Source organism: Larimichthys crocea, chromosome I, assembly GCF_000972845.2.
Source record: "Larimichthys crocea isolate SSNF chromosome I, L_crocea_2.0, whole genome shotgun sequence".
Classification (NCBI taxonomy): Eukaryota; Metazoa; Chordata; class Actinopteri; family Sciaenidae; genus Larimichthys; species Larimichthys crocea.
Window position 1 is genome coordinate 35,196,001 of NC_040011.1, and position 18,259 is coordinate 35,214,259.

Here is an 18,259-nt window from a genome sequence, read left to right on the forward strand (position 1 = left end):
TGTTCCCTTCTATAAAGTGTTACCAGTGTTTACTTAACTAGCTATTTCTCTATTCCAAATAATAAAGAATACGCGATGTGCTCATGAGCTAAAACACCCTCATGTCTCCACGGTTAACAAGCGAACTACATGTTTGGTATTTTCTCAATAACCCCCAATCAGCATGCAACTCAGGTGTGTGTTCAGGTGTGTTTATAGATAAATTATAGGACAAATAATAACATATGCACTTATACAGTACGCATTGTTAAATGACATTTAGAAGAGACGCACGTTTAATCTCCTGCTCAGCGATGTTTGTTCAATACACGATATACTCGTTTTAATACTACGTGGCCGGATATAAGAATAGTAACTGCGTAGGGAACGGAAATTTTATTCAGAACAACATTATATCGACGGATTTTTTATGTATGTCTACTTGCCAGGGATTGTATTCCAAAATAGCAAAAAAGTCTCAGCACCATGGACAGCACAATGTCAAACTAGCAGTGTCCAAACAGCAAATGAAAGAAATATTTGTCTTAAATAACATATGGACTGCAATTAGACAGTATTGTGCAAAAGCATGATGTAAATAAAAAATAATCACCATAATAATTTTCCTGGAAGTATATGTATAGAATTTTGTGGACTGTTTTGAGAAGCAGCAAACAACAAACTGATTTCTATATTTGTAAATCATTTTAGCATTTCAGGTGTTTCTTTTCAAGATCTTACCTCTCCAGATGTCCTCCTCCTGTCAGGGAGCACCAGTGTATTCGCATGGCTTCCAGGGACTATAGTAGATCCTATACTCATTCTGGGTCCAACCAACATGTATCGCTTGTCTCCAGACCTGTACTGGATGCTGTGACACAGTGTCCCATCATAATTAGGCTCCTGTAGATACTTAGAAGTATAGTCTGTGGATTTTGAGCACTGCATTGCAATCAGCACGATGATACTGACGAGAAAAAGCACTGAAACTGTGCCTAAAGTTATCATCAGATAAAAAGTCACATTGTCCTCTTCGCCAACTTTAGTTGCACTTTTGACATCAGAAGCAGCAAAAGCCTCTTTGGGTTCCACAACTTTGACAATCATAGTAGCTGTTGCTGAGAGTGAAACGTTCCCATTGTCTTTCACCAGTATGACCAGTTTATGTTCAGCCTCGTCTGTCTCTGTGAATGAGCGAAGTGTTCTGATCTGTCCTGTATAGCGGTCCAAAGCAAAGAGACTGTGGTCAGTAACTTCCTGCAGTGAAAACAGTAACCAGCCGTTATATCCTATATCAGCGTCATAGGCTCTGACTTTAGTCACCAAGTGTCCTGCGTTCACATTGCGGGGAATCTCCTCCACACCTTCAGCAGAACCGTTCGAGCTGACTGGATACAGGATGACTGGAGCGTTGTCGTTCTGATCCAGAATGAACACGTTCACTGTGACGTTGCTGCTTAGTGACGGAGTTCCAGAATCTGTGGCAACAACTTGGAACTGGAACGTTTTCAGAGTTTCAAAGTCAAAACTTTTCAGAGCTGAAATGGTACCATTGGCTTCATTTATATTTAAAAAGGAGGTTACCCTGGGTTCTGGAGTCTTACGGTTGAGCGAATATATGACTGCTGCATTTTCACCTCCATCAGCATCTGTCGCGCTCACTGAGAAAACTGACATCCCAGCCTTATTGTTTTCAGGCACATAAAAAGTGTACGGACTTTCAGTGAACAAAGGACTATTATCATTGACATCGAGCACATCTACCTGTATCACCTTCGTGGATGACAGCGCAGGGCTCCCTAAATCCTTAGCTGTTATTGTAATATCATACATTTGTATTGTTTCCTTATCTAGGTAGTCCTTGGTGACCAAAGAATATGAATGCCCGTCAGGGGATGGCTTTAAATCAAAAGGTAGATGACCGGGCACACTGCAGACCACCTGTCCGTTCACGCCCGAGTCAAGGTCTGTCACACCCATCAACGCCACCACCGTTCCAGGAGGTGCATCTTCTGGAATGCGACTTGAAAGGGATGTGATGTCTATTTCTGGTTGGTTATCGTTCACGTCTTCCACTCTGACAACCACGTTGCAGTGTGTGGATAGAGACACGGAGCCTCTGTCTGCAGCCAGTACCTTAATCTCAGAGACTTGTTTTTCCTCGTAATCAAGACCACCTTTAACAGTTAGTTTGCCAGTTCTACTATCCAACTCAAAAGGCTCAGATAAGAGTCCTCTGAGTTTACTCCGTAAAGAATATTCGATCTCACCGTTCACCCCCTCATCCGAGTCAGATGCATTTACTGTCAGCAAAAATGTTCCTGCAGGTGCGTTTTCCTTTATTGTAATGGTGTATTTCTGTTTATCACACACTGGCGGGTTGTCATTAACATCCGATACAATAACAGTAATATTAATAGTACCAGATTTTGAGGGTTTTGCTCCATCAGTAGCTGTTAATAGCAACCAGTGTCGAGCGGCTTGTTCTCTATCCAAAGGTCGCTGTAATATAAGGAAAGGAACCTTTCCATCCTCTCCAAATTCCTCGGTTTCCAGGCGAAAATATTGGTTATGGCTTAGCCTATACGATTGTAAGGAATTCAAACCAACATCCAAGTCGTGTGCTCCTTCTATCTGAAATCGAGATCCAACTATGGCGGACTCCAGCACCTCTAATGTGTAGTTTTCTTCAGGAAATTTAGGCGAATTGTCGTTTACATCGAGTATTTCAACTATTATTTGATGCATCTCAAGAGGGTTTTCAACAACTGCTTTTAGATTTGTGATGCATGGAACAGTTTTTGCACACAGCTCCTCCCTGTCTACTCTCTGGTTTACTAACAAAAGTCCATCTTTCGGGTTTACCTTAAACAGATCCTGCTTTGTTCCTGACACCACGCGAAGATTCCTGTCCGCCAGTCTTCCTAGATCTAATCCCAGGTCTTTGGCTACATTTCCAACTGCCGTGCCTAATTTTAATTCTTCCTGAATGGAATATCGAATCTGAGCCGAGATTCCTTGAAAATTAGACACGATCAGTAGAGCCAGACAAAAAGAAATCCACACATCCAGCCATTGTCCTCTGATGTCCGTTATTGCCATTGTAAAACCTTTAATCGACGATCTTAATTCCGTCAACAAAATTCTCCTGGAATTATTAGTTTCCTCGTCCGAGTAATAAACAACAAAGATCTGCGGGAACCATCATCCTGACCGATGAATGAAAGCTGTTTAGTCCGTTCTTTCAACCGTCTCTTTACTGAATGCACATGTAGAAAGGATAACCGCTCACACACAACCACTGTGGTCATATATAGTGTAACAGCACCACCCATTGCCAGTGAAAGGATGGTGTGGTGACGGTAATACTTTTCACTCAGTTTGCCCTATAGTGGATTTAATTCTGCTGAAAAGAAATGTCAATTTATGCTGACAATTGTATTTTATTTTTTTTATTTTCATCCTTCGTTGTATTACGACATCCGTTTCTAACTAACCAATACATGTTTTTAATTAATCACAATTATTGGAAACTAAGTGTGTCGAGATCAAAATGAAAATTATGTACCAGATGATTTTTTTTCATGTACTTCATGCAACAAGAAAAACGGTAATAACAATAGAGTTTTCTGGAAAAGGCTACGCTAATTTGTTTTTGCAATCATTTGTTTGATTATGTTTCCAAATAGTGTACCAACTTCAATTATTACTGGCTCTATTACTTCTAGATTTATAACCGCATAGTTCTTTGCGGGAAACGCCTTCAGATCTATTATTAAACTATTCAAAAATGGAATGTAGCGTTACCTATTTTATTATTGTGTTGGTCTTTATCTATGTAACACTCTTGACATTCACATTCTGTCTGTTTATATTCCGTGTGGTTTACTCAGCACACTCCCACAATCTTTCTCTTATTGCTGAGGTGGGCAGCGACATCTCATGGATTAAACCTGCAAGTGCAGCTCCGATGAGTTCATGCTTTCTTTGCTCTTTATTGATATTGAGGCAGTGCCAGGCGCCTCATGCAGAAACCTTACCACTTGCAGAAGAGCATGAATGCGGTATGAATTATGATATAAAAGGGAAAAAAATAACAATCACACCATTAGCTACTTGGAAATAAAGTGACCTACATTGTAAAAAAAACAAAAAAACAAAAATCCACGACCCCTCCCACATGCTACGGCTACGTATTGATTCTGAAACTAGGTCACGCATATACGTGCGCGTGCACGAGCGCTGCCGCATTCTGCAACGCCTTCTCTCGTTCCCGTCTCCATCGTCTCCATCTCCATCCCACATGCTGCATCAATGCTACCAGATCATTTAAGATAACCTAATTTTAATTATTACCAGCCCTCGCTAGGCAGAAGCAGTGATGATATTTTACAATCAAAGCTCATCTGATGTATGCAGCCTGCGGATGCTGCACTGTGAAGTGAAAGGGGAGGGGTGTGTGTGAATATTAAATTTCTGGCAGCTTTAAAGCACACCGCGCGCTCTTGCACAGCGCGTCGTCATAGCAACGCAGCTCCGGCAGGCAGGTCACTGTCCATGGTGCTGAAATCAAGCAGCGCTCATGAAGGAAAGAAACAGAGAGGGGGAGGGATGCAGGAGCTGTGACTGCTGCAGACAAAGAAAGCCAGCTGTATCCACATGACCTGGTGCTGCTAATTTCCTAAAACATCTGAGATACATGTTCTTTTTCACACTCATATCCCTTTTCCAAGATTTATTTTTTTGTAATAAAGGTGTATCAAGGGGAAGCATTTATTTAGTTTTTGTATATAAATGATAATACACAGAAAAACATTGGCTTGATGAACATGGGCACATGTCTTAGCGTACTAGTGCCAGCTGGTGGTTGTTCTAGTTTTTTGTTCCACATTGGTGCATTGTTGTGTCTTGTGTACCAGTGGACCAGGGCAGCAGACAACAGTGTTAGAGTGTCCTCTCAGGGTCAAGTAGTGATCAGAAAAGACACATTTGTTATCTCACTCTGCTCCAAACAAAGACAAAAGTATCAAAACTAGACCCTATAGAAATGCCTTTATTCTTGTTTTATTCAAAAGGCATCACAAAGACCCACACCTCTTCAGTGCTACAGATCGACTAATATATTTTGCGGCATAGGGCATATTAAATGAATGTCAGACTCTCCTGCACACACATGACTTCATTTCTCTGGGGAGATGAGGTCATGTGTGGTAGACAAAAGCAGAGACAGATGCACTGCAAAAAATGCATTGTCTGCAAAACAGTGTCAACACTGAACCAAACCCACTGATGAGTTTTTGAGTTTTTGTATTACATTGTCATAAAATAAATTTCAGTATGCTATCTCATACAGCTAATTATCTTGTGAATATTCATAGAATTTATTAGACTGTTGAGACATAATGCGGTTAGTCTTATCCTAGAAATGTTACTTATTTTTAACACTGTGTTTTTTTCCAGGATAAAGATGGTCATGATGTCATCTCACATGCTGGATGCCTGAGTGTGATCAGTGAAGACCCCAGAAGGGGCACTTAGCTGGAACCAGTCTCCCCTGCCATTATACATTTAAGGTATTGTCCTGCCTGTGGAAATTATCCTCTTGTTTTGACTCACACAGATTGTGCACTTGAATTGCTTAAAATTATTTTGTTAAAGAATGTTGCTCAGTTTACAAGTAAAAGTTTTTCATTGCCTTAACCTATACTAGAACCCTTAGCTATTTCATAGTGATATGCAACCTTTAGTGATCGTCAATAAATGCGTATGGATGGATATTTTTAAAAAAAGGAGTAAATAAGTAATGACTCAAATTCTTGCCAAAACTGAAAATATGAAAAAAGAGTACTGCCTCCTGCATTAATACTTTGAATGAAAGAACTGGACTCTTTGCCCTAAAGGGCAAAAAAGGTTTGTAAATGTTCAAATGATGTGTTCTTGCTGCTGTCAAGTGGGTTTATCACACTAAATCTCTTTGCGCCAGAAAAGCACTGTTGCACTGTTTAAGTTAAACTCTGGTGCACTTGTTACAACCTCACTCAGTAAGTGTGTTAAGTGCTACCGAAATACCACAAGAGCACTGAGGTTGGGACCAAGTATACTGCATGCTCCTTCAACCGGTAGGTGGAAGCAGAAACAGAATTTCTTCATTAATACACTGCACTTTAAGTTCAACACTGTAGGATGCAGAAGTTAAGTAATGCAGTTCAGTTAAGCATTCAGATAACACAGACCAGCAATTTATATAGCACTACATTATTACTTTTTAAAGATATTTGTTTAACCTTTTTGAGCTTTTTTTACAGAGACAGCTTCAAGAGTGACAGGGAATGTGGGGAGAGAGAGATGGGGAATGACATGCGGGAAAGAGCACAGGTTGGATTCAATCCTGGGCTGTCGCAGCAAGAACTGAGCCTTTGTACATGGGGCAGATGCTCTACCGACTGAGCTAAACAACACCCTACTGCATATTATTTTATAGATTCCTATCTTCATCTTTATGTCTTATAGAACTCAGATATGATAAACACTGTATATTTCAATCGACTAAATACTTACATTTCAGTGGGTGGAAGTTCAGAAGGGTGATATGTCTGCTTGAAAGAATGTGGCTGTAGATGAAAGATCTACATTTTGTATTCTTTTCTCTTTTTTTGTGACACAAAGTCACTGTCCCGGTTTTGTTACCATACATGATGAGATAAAAATAGAAACCACACCTCTGAGCATGAAGGGAGGTCTACTTTCTGGATTAATAATAGGCTCTGGCAAATACCTACCACCATTTTATGGATGATCTAAGAGATCACATTGATAAAGACTCCAGTCTATGTGTCAGGTGTAATAATCTCCCTGATAGACAATCGTGAGCCCTGAGAACATGTCAGTCAGTGACTGAGCAAGAAGAGTGAGAGAGCAATAAATGATCTATCCTGCTGTATTCTTGACATATTTTCCCAGACATAGATGATACCTTCAAGATTACTCTAATAGGGTGAATGCTACTGTATCAGCTGGGAACTAACACACAAAAGACACATACAACACTGCCTTTAAATCTTGCAAGGTAATAATAATAATTTTCAGACCTCAAATAAAAATACTGTAAATTTTATACAGCAAGTAAGGATCTACATACCTAACATATAATTGTACAGTATAGCATAATACCTGGATCTTTGGTATTTGAATGCTTTTATATTAATGACACCAGCCTACATAGCTGTTTGGCCCATTTCTGAGCTATACTTTAAGAATGAGAATGGTCCACATTTAAGTAAAAATTCATGCTCTTAATATCTAGAAAATATTTGTGCATACTGTGCCACTGTAAAGTCTTCTTTACGAGTTGATAATACAAGCGAGCAGTACAGCTATCACTACCCTTTCAAAGGGCTGGAAAGCCCCTGAATCAGCAAAATCAACAAAACTGCAACATTGCCATTTCCATAAACTGTAATAGTGCAGCAAAAGCTGCAGACTCTGACTGATTCTGTTCTAAGCCCAAAAGAATCTACGATTTGCTTTAAAATTAGCTTAGTGTTTTTCATACCAGCATGTTCAGTGAAACTTAATCATGTTCATTAACTAGCTGACAAGGGCAGGAAAGGGACTGTAATAAAGAAAAGTAGGCCTTTGATTTAGTAAGTCTATCACCACAGATGCAGTTTGACATGGTCCTTTGATTGTATCAATTAAGATGTCAACACAAACTTTCTTTGACAGATTCTTTTAAACTAAACCAGAATTAAGATTCATTTTACAATGATGCAATTGCACCAAAGAGATGTGCTCAATAGATTCAGAAGTCCACCATCTAGAATGCTGTTCGATTTTGCTTTTGTATTTAATAGTTCATACAGACCACACCATAGCACACAGTAAGCTCACAAAGTTACTACATATTGCACCATGAAAAGTACCACTGTACAAAAGCACTTGCTGTATATGTTTGCCTGTAATACATTACAATTTTATACAAGTAATACAATGTGAGCTGTGCTAAAGAGCTTGACTACATGATGTCTCATTTTTTGAATGTTACATACTAGTTGGCCCATAAATCTGCTGGCACAGGACATCGATTTTGTTCACCTTAAAAAGTTCAGCATTTGTATTTTAAAAGAAAGGCATATTCATAGATACAGACATATAATATATATGTCAGTCATATCTGTATCCATATTCATGTGTTGCATATGCAGATACATACAGTAGTCAGTAATACACATGAGCACAGCTTTCATTGGGTGAAATCAGCCACAGCTATGTTGTTTGAGTAATGTAAAGTAAACGTTAACTCTTCATATTACACCTCAAAAGACATTAAAACTGAAGAACATCCAGAGTTTGGCTTTAAAAATAAAAAAAAGTGAAAATACAAGGTCATGTTTGTGATATATCCACAGTTGTCATGAAGAGATGTTATACACTTTGTTTACTTGTGTTCAGTCAATCCCATACTCCCATATGTGAACATAGCATTCAAGCACTGTACACTGTTCATTAACTATGTGAAGCCACACAAATGTCCCACAGCTGACAGCCATTTTCCTCTTGCCTAGAAACTAGGAAAAAAGAATGAGATTACAGATCTGTTGACCCTCTCTGAAGATCTTATGATTTCGGATGAGTAAGTATCATGCTGTTGTACTTCTTCATTATGGTCCCATTAAAATGTAATCTTCCATCTTGTTTTTAAAAATACCAAACAGTGAGGCATAACCACAGAAAATGAATTCCTCAATATCTTAAAATATCTAAAGCTATCAAAGTACTTTGATTGATCCATGCATAAACAACTGAAAGGTAGATACATAATAGCTAGAGCTCACTTTTATCTGTTTGATGTACTGGTTATTACTTGGCACTAACTTCTTAGCACTCATTCATATGCTTAAGCCTAGCTCACATATAAAGCACACAGTCAAGTACAAAACATAAAACTACTAAAAGCTACCACAAAATACTGATTCCCTTTTGTTTCATACTTTAAAATCGTAGGTTGATGCTTTTCTGACATTTAGTTAATTGTGCTGTTTCGCTTCTTAAATAACTTGTATATTATACATCAATGCTGTTATGGAGCAAGACAAATCACAGAGGTTGAAAATGTAATATCTAACATGTTTCATTTTTAGAGAGGGAAAACAGTCTCTTAAAGGCATTTCAACATTCCCGTGTCCACTCTAATAGTCCTTGTTGAGGCTTCTTTAAATATCCATAGGTGAAATGTCCTCCGTGAATTCCTTTTTTTGCATGGAGGTCTTGGAGTGTGGTTGAAGCCATGCAGTCCTATCATGCATGTTGAATGGACGCAGAGGCGTTGTTGATTGGCTTTTCATGTGCTTTAAAGAAAGAGAGGGGGAGGGTTGTGTCATTGACTAGCCACCATAGTCCATTTGGTGTCATAGCATGACAGCTACAGATTGTGAGGAATAAAGGTCAGAGCGTATAGGGTTTATGGGCAGGGGTTTCTTCTTTCCTCTGTGAAGCTTTCTGGTCAGGGTCAATCCACGCAGCTGAAAGCGAGGCCTTATGTGGAACTGCTGCTGCTGGTTGTGGATGCCTGCGAATGAGACGAGAGAATTAGATAGATCTGGAAAAGAACCACAGGACTGACAGCCCTGTGACTGTCCAAACTGACATATCTCATGCAGCCGACGTCTGTCACTCAGACAGGGGCTTCAGGCAGAGTGGGTAAAGGGGATCCTTGAACATGTAGTGGTGAGGTGGCGGGTCTATCAATGAATACCATGCTCCAAGATTATGTGAAGGAAAGCGGTTGCTAGGTAACTGGTTTCACTTTGCACCTCTCCTGCACAAAGAATTAGGTCATAATTCACACTACAGCAGACAGGAAATTCAAAGGTGTTATTCTGTGTCTGTGTGAAGACTGTAACACTAGAGTTAGGATTATAACCAACCCCATCATACAAGACAGCACAGACCATTCCCACTTACAAACATTCAAAATAGGATATACTCCTAATTAGTGATGGGTCAGTAGGGGATGAACACAAATTAATCTGCATGCACAGGATCCTTTTGAGAACATAGTGATTCAGGCATATCAATATTTTCTTGACGTGTGCCAGATTGTGAAAAATGCAAAGCCTGCAAATAGCAACAATGTTATTTGAATTGAATGTTGTTGTTTTTTTTAGAACTGTGATCAATGAACTTCAGGCAGAAGAGCATGTTGATGTTAATATTTAAGGGTTAATATTCTATGAGCCTAGGAGACAAGTGTCTGGCTCAAGGACTGACTATAATTGACTCTCACTTTGTTCACCAAAAGTAATGACTAGGAAAGGAATACTGTTGCAATACTACTACATCTGCATCACCCATTTTGCTTGTGTGCAGAACTGAACACAGATTATCAGACTTAGTGTTATCCATTATAATTATTATAGTCTAATGTCTTTGTCCCCATTATATTTTTATATTATTTCATTTTAGGCTCTGCCAAACTGTACAAAAACTGTGGGGAGCGGGACATAATCCTGACAAAAGGAGTGTTAATTACTCTGGGAGCATCTATTGCATAGATGGATTTTAGTGGCTGTTTAGCATAAGACTGTAGTATGAGTAACAGTAACCAAAATGTAGTCATGAAGAGGTTAACACAGGAGATTTAGCAAACTGCATGTGATGTCAACTGAGTGACCCTTTGCAATAAGAAATTTCCTCCAAGAGAAATAAAACAAGACAAAACCATTTTAAAAAAATCCACTGGAACAAAAGAAACACAAAAGACAATTCAAACACTAAATTCTGTAACATCATTCATTAAAAGGGCATCCGGGGCGGGGGAGTGAGACTCCTGCATACCTCCAGCTGCAGAGTGGACTTCCTTCATTTAGGGTACTTTAGTGGGGAGAAAAAAACAAACAAGCAATTCAATGGTCAGGTCATTGCAAGCACAAAAAAGGATTATTTGTGTATGTATCCTATGATCACAGAGTCGATGTTGAGACACTATGAATAAAATGTTATCTTGGAAAAATACGACAAACTAAGCATTGTTAGTGTGACCCTTCACAACAGATAACACAGCCTGTTACAATCAGTTGTATGAAAATAAGTTAAAACATTTCTAATATACAATTTTTCTTTGCGTTCTTCACCAATTCCTCACCAGCATACTTACCTAGATAGATAGATAGATAGATAGATAGATAGATAGATAGATAGATAGATAGATAGATAGATAGATAGATAGATAGATAGATAGATAGAATCATGTCAACATGATAGTATCAACTAACATTAAATAATAAACAATCAACTGACACTTGATTATTCACACAAGGCAAAAAAGGTCACTTTGAACCGTGGGTTCAGCAGTCTGCATTGCAAAAAGGTGCCCACACATCTCCTGACTCTTCAATGCTGCAGACTCTGAGCTCCATCTTAAACTACGCACGGTGACAGGAGACCGGAACGTTTTTGTTTTGTTTTTTTCACATTGATTTAAATAACAGGGAGCATGTATATTTGAACACAGGTAGCGGGTCATGCATGACAAGAAAATGAAATTATTCAAAGTGGAAAAAACATATTTACTCACAGACTTTCTTTATGTGAAGAAAGTCATATTTGAGAGCTTCTGTTTCTGCTTTGCTTAAGATTAAGTGATAAAACAGTGAAGTCACAACCATGTCACTGATTATATAGGCCCCAAACTGAAGTCACTCTGAAATGTCTCTGATGAAATGAAACTCAGAAGTTATAATTGATTAGACTTTTTAGATAGTGCTGGGAGAGGTGTCATTTTCAACGCTTTCTTCAAGTTGGTTGCTTTATACTGTTATCTTTGATATTTCATTTGTGTTCCTTTACTGTTTGTTTAAATAATAAATTTAATGTCTTATTTTTCTTCCATTTTTTTTTGGACTTTTTTAACATAGTCAGCAACTACATGTGTTATCCACTAGTTGAATATTAAGTGTGATATTAGGAGATTTACTCTTAATTGTGGGTGTTTTAGCTGTTGAATGGGAGAGGAAAGACAGGTCATATAAAGCTTTGTTAAAATCGTTGTTAAAATGTTTAACAGTGAAGACAGCAAACACGCAAAAATTGAAACCAGTGAGCATTTTGAGTTCAAAACACAATACAACATCAAAGGTACGGTAAATATCATGTATGGTTTTGCACTATGAACTAACCCAACTTTTATACTGGTGTAGTGGTTTGGTTGTTTTTCATAAATGTATGTTGTTTGATGCAATAAATACAGTCATGAATTTAGAATTAAGTTTCTTATTTAAGCTACAAAAAATATTATCATTGTTATTTTTTTTTTCATATTTCCTTACTTAAAGAACATGTATGGAAAGAATTACAAATGCAGCCTGCGGGAATAACGATTTACACAGACTGAGCTAAAGTGAGCAGTTGAAGTACCTGCAGAGTGGAAGCTGCTGAGTCACTGGTGTCAGTCAGACCTGTGCCTCTGGGTATACTGGATACAATGTATCTGGAGCCCTTTGGCACAGGCTGTCTGACCACCAGCTTTCCTTTCCTGGTCTCTGCTAGAAACAGACTGTACCAGTAGGCATCGTTGGAGACCAGAGTGGAATCTGCGATGGTGGAGTTCCTCTCACTGATCACACTGTTCCTGCAGGGAGGAGCCGCTTTGCTGGGCTTGGGTTTCTGACACTTGAGCACGATGGTGACCAGTATGGTGATCAGCAGGAGAAATGACACAGAGCCCAGTCCGATGACCAAATACAGGTTTAGGTCTGAGAAGATGTCGTATTCTAGAGGCACCTCAGTCATGTCAGAGTAGGCCTTAACTGCAGTCTCCATTGTGGACAGCTTGATTGTGACTGTAGCAGAGAGAGCGGGCTCCCCGTTGTCTTTGGCAACAACAACCAGTCTCTGGTGGCGCGGATCTCTGTAACTGAACATCCTCATAGTCCGGATCTCTCCGTTGTATTGGTCCAGACTGAACAAGGTGGCGTCAGTCACCTGTAGAAACTGGTAGGTGATCCGAGAGTTGTGCACCGAGTCGGTGTCTAAGGCTATCACCTTGGCAACCAGAGAGCCTTTGTCGGTGGATCTGGGGATCTTTTCCTCCACCACTGAGCCGTGCGCGCGCCATGGAGACACAATAACTGGAGCGTTGTCGTTCTGGTCCACAATGATGATGTGGACAGTCACGTTACTGCTGAGTGGAGGAGAGCCAGAGTCTCTGGCCTCGATGTGGAAAAGAAACTCCTTCTCGATCTCATAGTCAAAAGTTTTCAGTGCGTAAAGATTACCGTTCTCTGGATTGATGGAGAACAGCATGGACATGGAGGTGTTGGCTATCTCCTTCTCAAGGATGAAATAAACTAGATACTGGTTTTCATGGAGGTCAGGGTCAAACGCAGTGAGTGAACTGAGCAAGGCCCCAGGTGCGTTATTCTCCGTTACACGTATAGTATAAAATGACTGAGGGAACTGTGGAACATTGTCATTAACATCCAGCAGTTCTAACGTCATAGTTTCATTGTCAGATAAAGGAGGAGAGCCTCTGTCTGTAACAGTGAAAGTGATGTCATATTCTGGAACCTTCTCGCGGTCTAACGGCTCTGACACTACTAATTCATAATAGTTATCAGAGGATTCCCTCAGTCTGAAAGGCATATTATCTGGAATATGAAGATCAACCACTCCATTGTCACCTGAGTCTTTATCACTGACACTAACTACAGCTATCACTGTGTCTAACGGTTCATTTTCTTTGATCGGGCTTTGAAATGATTTGATGGATATTTCTGGATGATTGTCATTCATGTCTGTCACTTGTATTGTCAGTTTACACTGTCCAGATAAGGAGCTAGGCCCCTTATCGCTGGCAATAACTTCCATTTCATAGAGCTTAAAGTCTTCATAATTTATCATCTCTTTCACTCTGATTTCACCATTTTCTGGATTCAAGTTAAACACCTGTTGCGTTCTCTCTGATGTATATAAACTATATGAATAAACAATATCAGAATTTGATCCTTCGTCTAAATCAGTGGCGTTTAATTTGATCACTAGACTACCAATCGGGGAGTTTTCCATCACATCTATGACGTATTTGTCTTTGTCAAATGAAGGGGCGTTGTCGTTCACATCGAGCACGCGAACAATGATACTGGCTGTACCTGTGCGCGTGGGAACTCCACCGTCCACAGCAGTCAGTATTAGATTATGAACAGCCTGCTGCTCTCGATCCAAAGCTTTTTTCAGAATCAAATCTGCAAACTTTGACCCATCTCTCCCGGTCTGAATTTCGAGTGCAAAATGTTCACTTGAGGTCAGGTGGTAATCTTTCACAGAATTAGTTCCAACATCTGGGTCCGCAGCATTATTCAATGAGAATCTCTCTCCAACGGGGCTTGATTCAGAAATGTCCAAATGCATCGTTCCGCGACGAAAATGAGGAGCGTTGTCGTTAATATCTGTTATTTCCACCTCAATATTAAACATTCGTATTGGATTTTCAATTGTAACGTCCAGTTTAAGAAAGCAGTATGTGGTTGTCTTCGAAGGGCATAAAAACTCTCTGTCTACTCTTTCTAAAATGAACAGCTCCCCGGTGTCCTTGTTAATGTCAAGATATTTTTTATTGGCTACAACATCTATGCGCATTTTTCTTTCCTGAAGTGTCTTTACATCCAACCTCAGATCAGTTGCTAAATTAGCAACGACTGATCCTTCCTCCATTTCTTCGGGGACAGAATAATGGGTGACGGTTAATACTGTGGTCATGATGGCAGAAAAAAAGATAAATACGGAAACGTACCCTCCACCGAAACATAGTCCCACACGCGTCATCGTGCAGACTCCGTAGTTATAACTTTGAAACGAGCTGAAACGCGGATAGTCCGTCCTTTTTGTTGAATTCACAAACGAAACGAGGATCTTAAAAGAAAACGCTTCTCCACGCTTAGACCAAGAGTGACGTTCGTCTGACAGAATGTCTGACTGTCCATCCTCCAATAAACTCTCGCGAGAGTGGTGACATCATCAGTGAGTTGTTTTCGTGGGGAGCAGCGACGAAAGTAGTTTGTCTGAGCCTTTGCAACTTTTTAAAACAGAAAATGTATCTTATTTAAAACTAAGACAGCTTGAGGGAGGTTTAATCACAGTTTAGGAAGCGGGAAATAAATCGTTTGGTGACGCTTTCAGCTCTAATTACTAAACTTGTATTCCCTGGTTGGGAGGTTGAATTCAGAAAATCTAATGAAGTAATGTTTAGTTTCTGTATAAAACATATTTGTATTTTTTTTTTCAGGAACGTTTTGGTAAAATGTTTTCCTTACCTTGTCAAGGTATAGAGTATTAATCACGGGTTCTTATTCTAATTCTTATTCGTGCTCTGCGCCTTTTACGCACGGCTGTCCGTGCGTAAAAACAGTGCCAAACATGATGTAATCAAATGTATCCGTGGGTGATCCATAATTACTACTGAGATTTAGTTTTTATTTGGTATGATGTCAATGAGCCGCATATTTGGCCTAATTTCTTCATCGAATATCTAATATATGCAAAAATATATATCCTTAAATAATGAGAAAAGAATCTATTTAGGAAAGGGGAGGAATACATTATTTGTCAAATTAGTTATGAAAGTTCATAAAAATGTATCAAGATCTGAGTATAAATTGGCTACCAGTATCGGTATGAAGATGTATATAACATGTACATGATTACATTTTTGCTTATGGTGTATGATTCATTTTAGGCAGTTGTTATGCATAATAGTTTAAAATGACTTAAGAGGAGAGTACACATTTTCAATTCCTGACATGTCAAGAGCACCATACATGCCAGATTTACTTCAGAGTGAACTTGATGAATATTCACAAAGTACATCTGTGTTTAAAGCATGCTATGTTTCCCATACCTGCAGTGTGGAAGCTGCTGAGTCACTAGTATCTGTCAGTCCTGTGCCTCTAGGTATACTGGACACGATGTATCTGGAGCCCTTTGGCACAGGCTGTCTGACCACCAGCTTTCCTTTCCTGGTCTCTGCTAGAAACAGACTGTACCAGTAGGCATCGTTGGAGACCAGAGTGGAATCTGCGATGGTGGAGTTCCTCTCACTGATCACACTGTTCCTGCAGGGAGGAGCCGCTTTGCTGGGCTTGGGTTTCTGACACTTGAGCACGATGGTGACCAGTATGGTGATCAGCAGGAGAAATGACACCGAGCCCAGACCGATGACCAAATACAGGTTTAGGTCTGAAAAGATGTCGTATTCTAGAGGCACCTCAGTCATGTCAGAGTAGGCCTTAACTGCAGTCTCCATTGTGGACAGCTTGATGGTGACTGTAGCAGAGAGAGCAGGCTCCCCGTTGTCTTTGGCAACAACAACCAGTCTCTGGTGGCGCGGATCTCTGTAACTGAACATCCTCATAGTCCGGATCTCTCCGTTGTATTGGTCCAGACTGAACAAGGTGGCGTCAGTCACCTGTAGAAACTGGTAGGTAATCCGAGAGTTGTGCACCGAGTCGGTGTCTAAGGCTATCACCTTGGCAACCAGAGAGCCTTTGTCGGTGGATCTGGGGATCTTTTCCTCCACCACTGAGCCATGCGCGCGCCATGGAGACACAATAACTGGAGCGTTGTCGTTCTGGTCCACAATGATGATGTGGACAGTCACGTTACTGCTGAGTGGAGGAGAGCCAGAGTCTCTGGCCTCGATGTGGAAAAGAAACTCCTTCTCGATCTCATAGTCAAAAGTTTTCAGTGCGTAAAGATTACCGTTCTCTGGATTGATGGAGAACAGCATGGACATGGAGGTGTTGGCTATCTCCTTCTCAAGGATGAAATAAACTAGATACTGGTTTTCATGGAGGTCAGGGTCAAACGCAGTGAGTGAACTGAGCAAGGCCCCAGGTGCGTTATTCTCCGTTACACGTATAGTATAAAATGACTGAGGGAACTGTGGAACATTGTCATTAACATCCAGCAGTTCTAACGTCATAGTTTCATTGTCAGATAAAGGAGGAGAGCCTCTGTCTGTAACAGTGAAAGTGATGTCATATTCTGGAACCTTCTCACGGTCTAACGGCTCTGACACTACTAATTCATAATAGTTATCAGAGGATTCCCTCAGTCTGAAAGGCATATTATCTGGAATATGAAGATCAACCACTCCATTGTCACCTGAGTCTTTATCACTGACACTAACTACAGCTATCACTGTGTCTAACGGTTCATTTTCTTTGATCGGGCTTTGAAATGATTTGATGGATATTTCTGGATGATTGTCATTCATGTCTGTCACTTGTATTGTCAGTTTACACTGTCCAGATAAGGAGCTAGGCCCCTTATCGCTGGCAATAACTTCCATTTCATAGAGCTTAAAGTCTTCATAATTTATCATCTCTTTCACTCTGATTTCACCATTTTCTGGATTCAAGTTAAACACCTGTTGTGTTCTCTCTGATGTATATAAACTATATGAATAAACAATATCAGAATTTGATCCTTCGTCTAAATCAGTGGCGTTTAATTTGATCACTAGACTACCAATCGGGGAGTTTTCCATCACATCTATGACGTATTTGTCTTTGTCAAATGAAGGGGCGTTGTCGTTCACATCGAGCACGCGAACAATGATACTGGCTGTACCTGTGCGCGTGGGAACTCCACCGTCCACAGCAGTCAGTATTAGATTATGAACAGCCTGCTGCTCTCGATCCAAAGCTTTTTTCAGAATCAAATCTGCAAACTTTGTCCCATCTCTCCCGGTCTGAATTTCAATAGAGAAGTGTTCACTTGAGCTCAGGTGGTAATCTTTCACGGAATTCATTCCAACATCTGGGTCCGCAGCATTATTCAATGAGAATCTCTCTCCAACGGGGCTTGACTCAGAAATGTCCAAATGCATCGTCCCTCGTCGAAAATGAGGAGCGTTATCATTAATATCCATAATTTCCACCTCAATATTAAACATTCGTATTGGATTTTCAATTGTAGCGTCTAGTCTGAGAAAGCATGACGTTGTTGTCTTCAGTGGGCATAAAAGCTCTCTGTCTATTCTTTCTGAAATGAACAGCTCTCCTGTGTCTTTGTTGATGTCAAGATATTTTTTATTACCTACAACGTCAACGCGCATTTTTCTTTTATTCAGAGTCTTCACGTCTAGTCCCAAATCAGTTGCTAAATTAGCAACGACAGATCTTTCCTCCATTTCTTCGGGGACAGAATAATGGGTGACGGCAGATGCCATATGCATGATGGCAGAAAGAAAGATAAATATGGAAACATACCCTCCCAGGGAATA

At 39.9% G+C, this 18,259-nt stretch overlaps 2 protein-coding genes across 15 annotated transcripts in view; both read right to left on the bottom strand.

The window, feature by feature from the left end:
* Positions 1 to 708: 708 nt before the first annotated feature.
* On the bottom strand, positions 709 to 3,230 carry LOC104939404 (protocadherin alpha-8-like). Its single transcript, XM_027282979.1, has one exon. The coding sequence runs from the start codon at positions 3,079 to 3,081 to the stop codon at positions 709 to 711; it is 2,373 nt and encodes a 790-aa protein (XP_027138780.1). The 5' UTR covers positions 3,082 to 3,230.
* Positions 3,231 to 7,801: 4,571 nt separating this feature from the next.
* The window catches only part of LOC104939402 (protocadherin alpha-C2), a 28,925-nt gene continuing 18,467 nt past the window's right edge, over positions 7,802 to 18,259 (bottom strand). For 6 of the 14 annotated variants that reach the window (XM_019260568.2, XM_027278400.1, XM_027278404.1 and 3 more), the window contains exons 2-3: positions 10,816 to 10,851; positions 7,802 to 9,547 (exon numbers count right to left, since the gene is read on the bottom strand). In XM_019260568.2, the coding sequence (XP_019116113.2) occupies positions 10,840 to 10,851 (12 nt within the window). In that variant the 3' untranslated portion in view covers positions 7,802 to 9,547; positions 10,816 to 10,839. Of the gene's footprint in view, positions 9,548 to 10,815; positions 10,852 to 12,393; positions 14,762 to 15,871; positions 18,240 to 18,259 lie in introns of those variants that run through there. The other 8 variants (XM_019260567.2, XM_027278395.1, XM_027278397.1 and 5 more) reach the window with 5 other exon arrangements.

Coding starts and splice junctions, on each gene's coding strand:
- LOC104939404 (XM_027282979.1), bottom strand. CDS start 3,081: ATGGCAATAACGGACATCAGAGGACAATGGCTGGATGTGTGGATTTCT.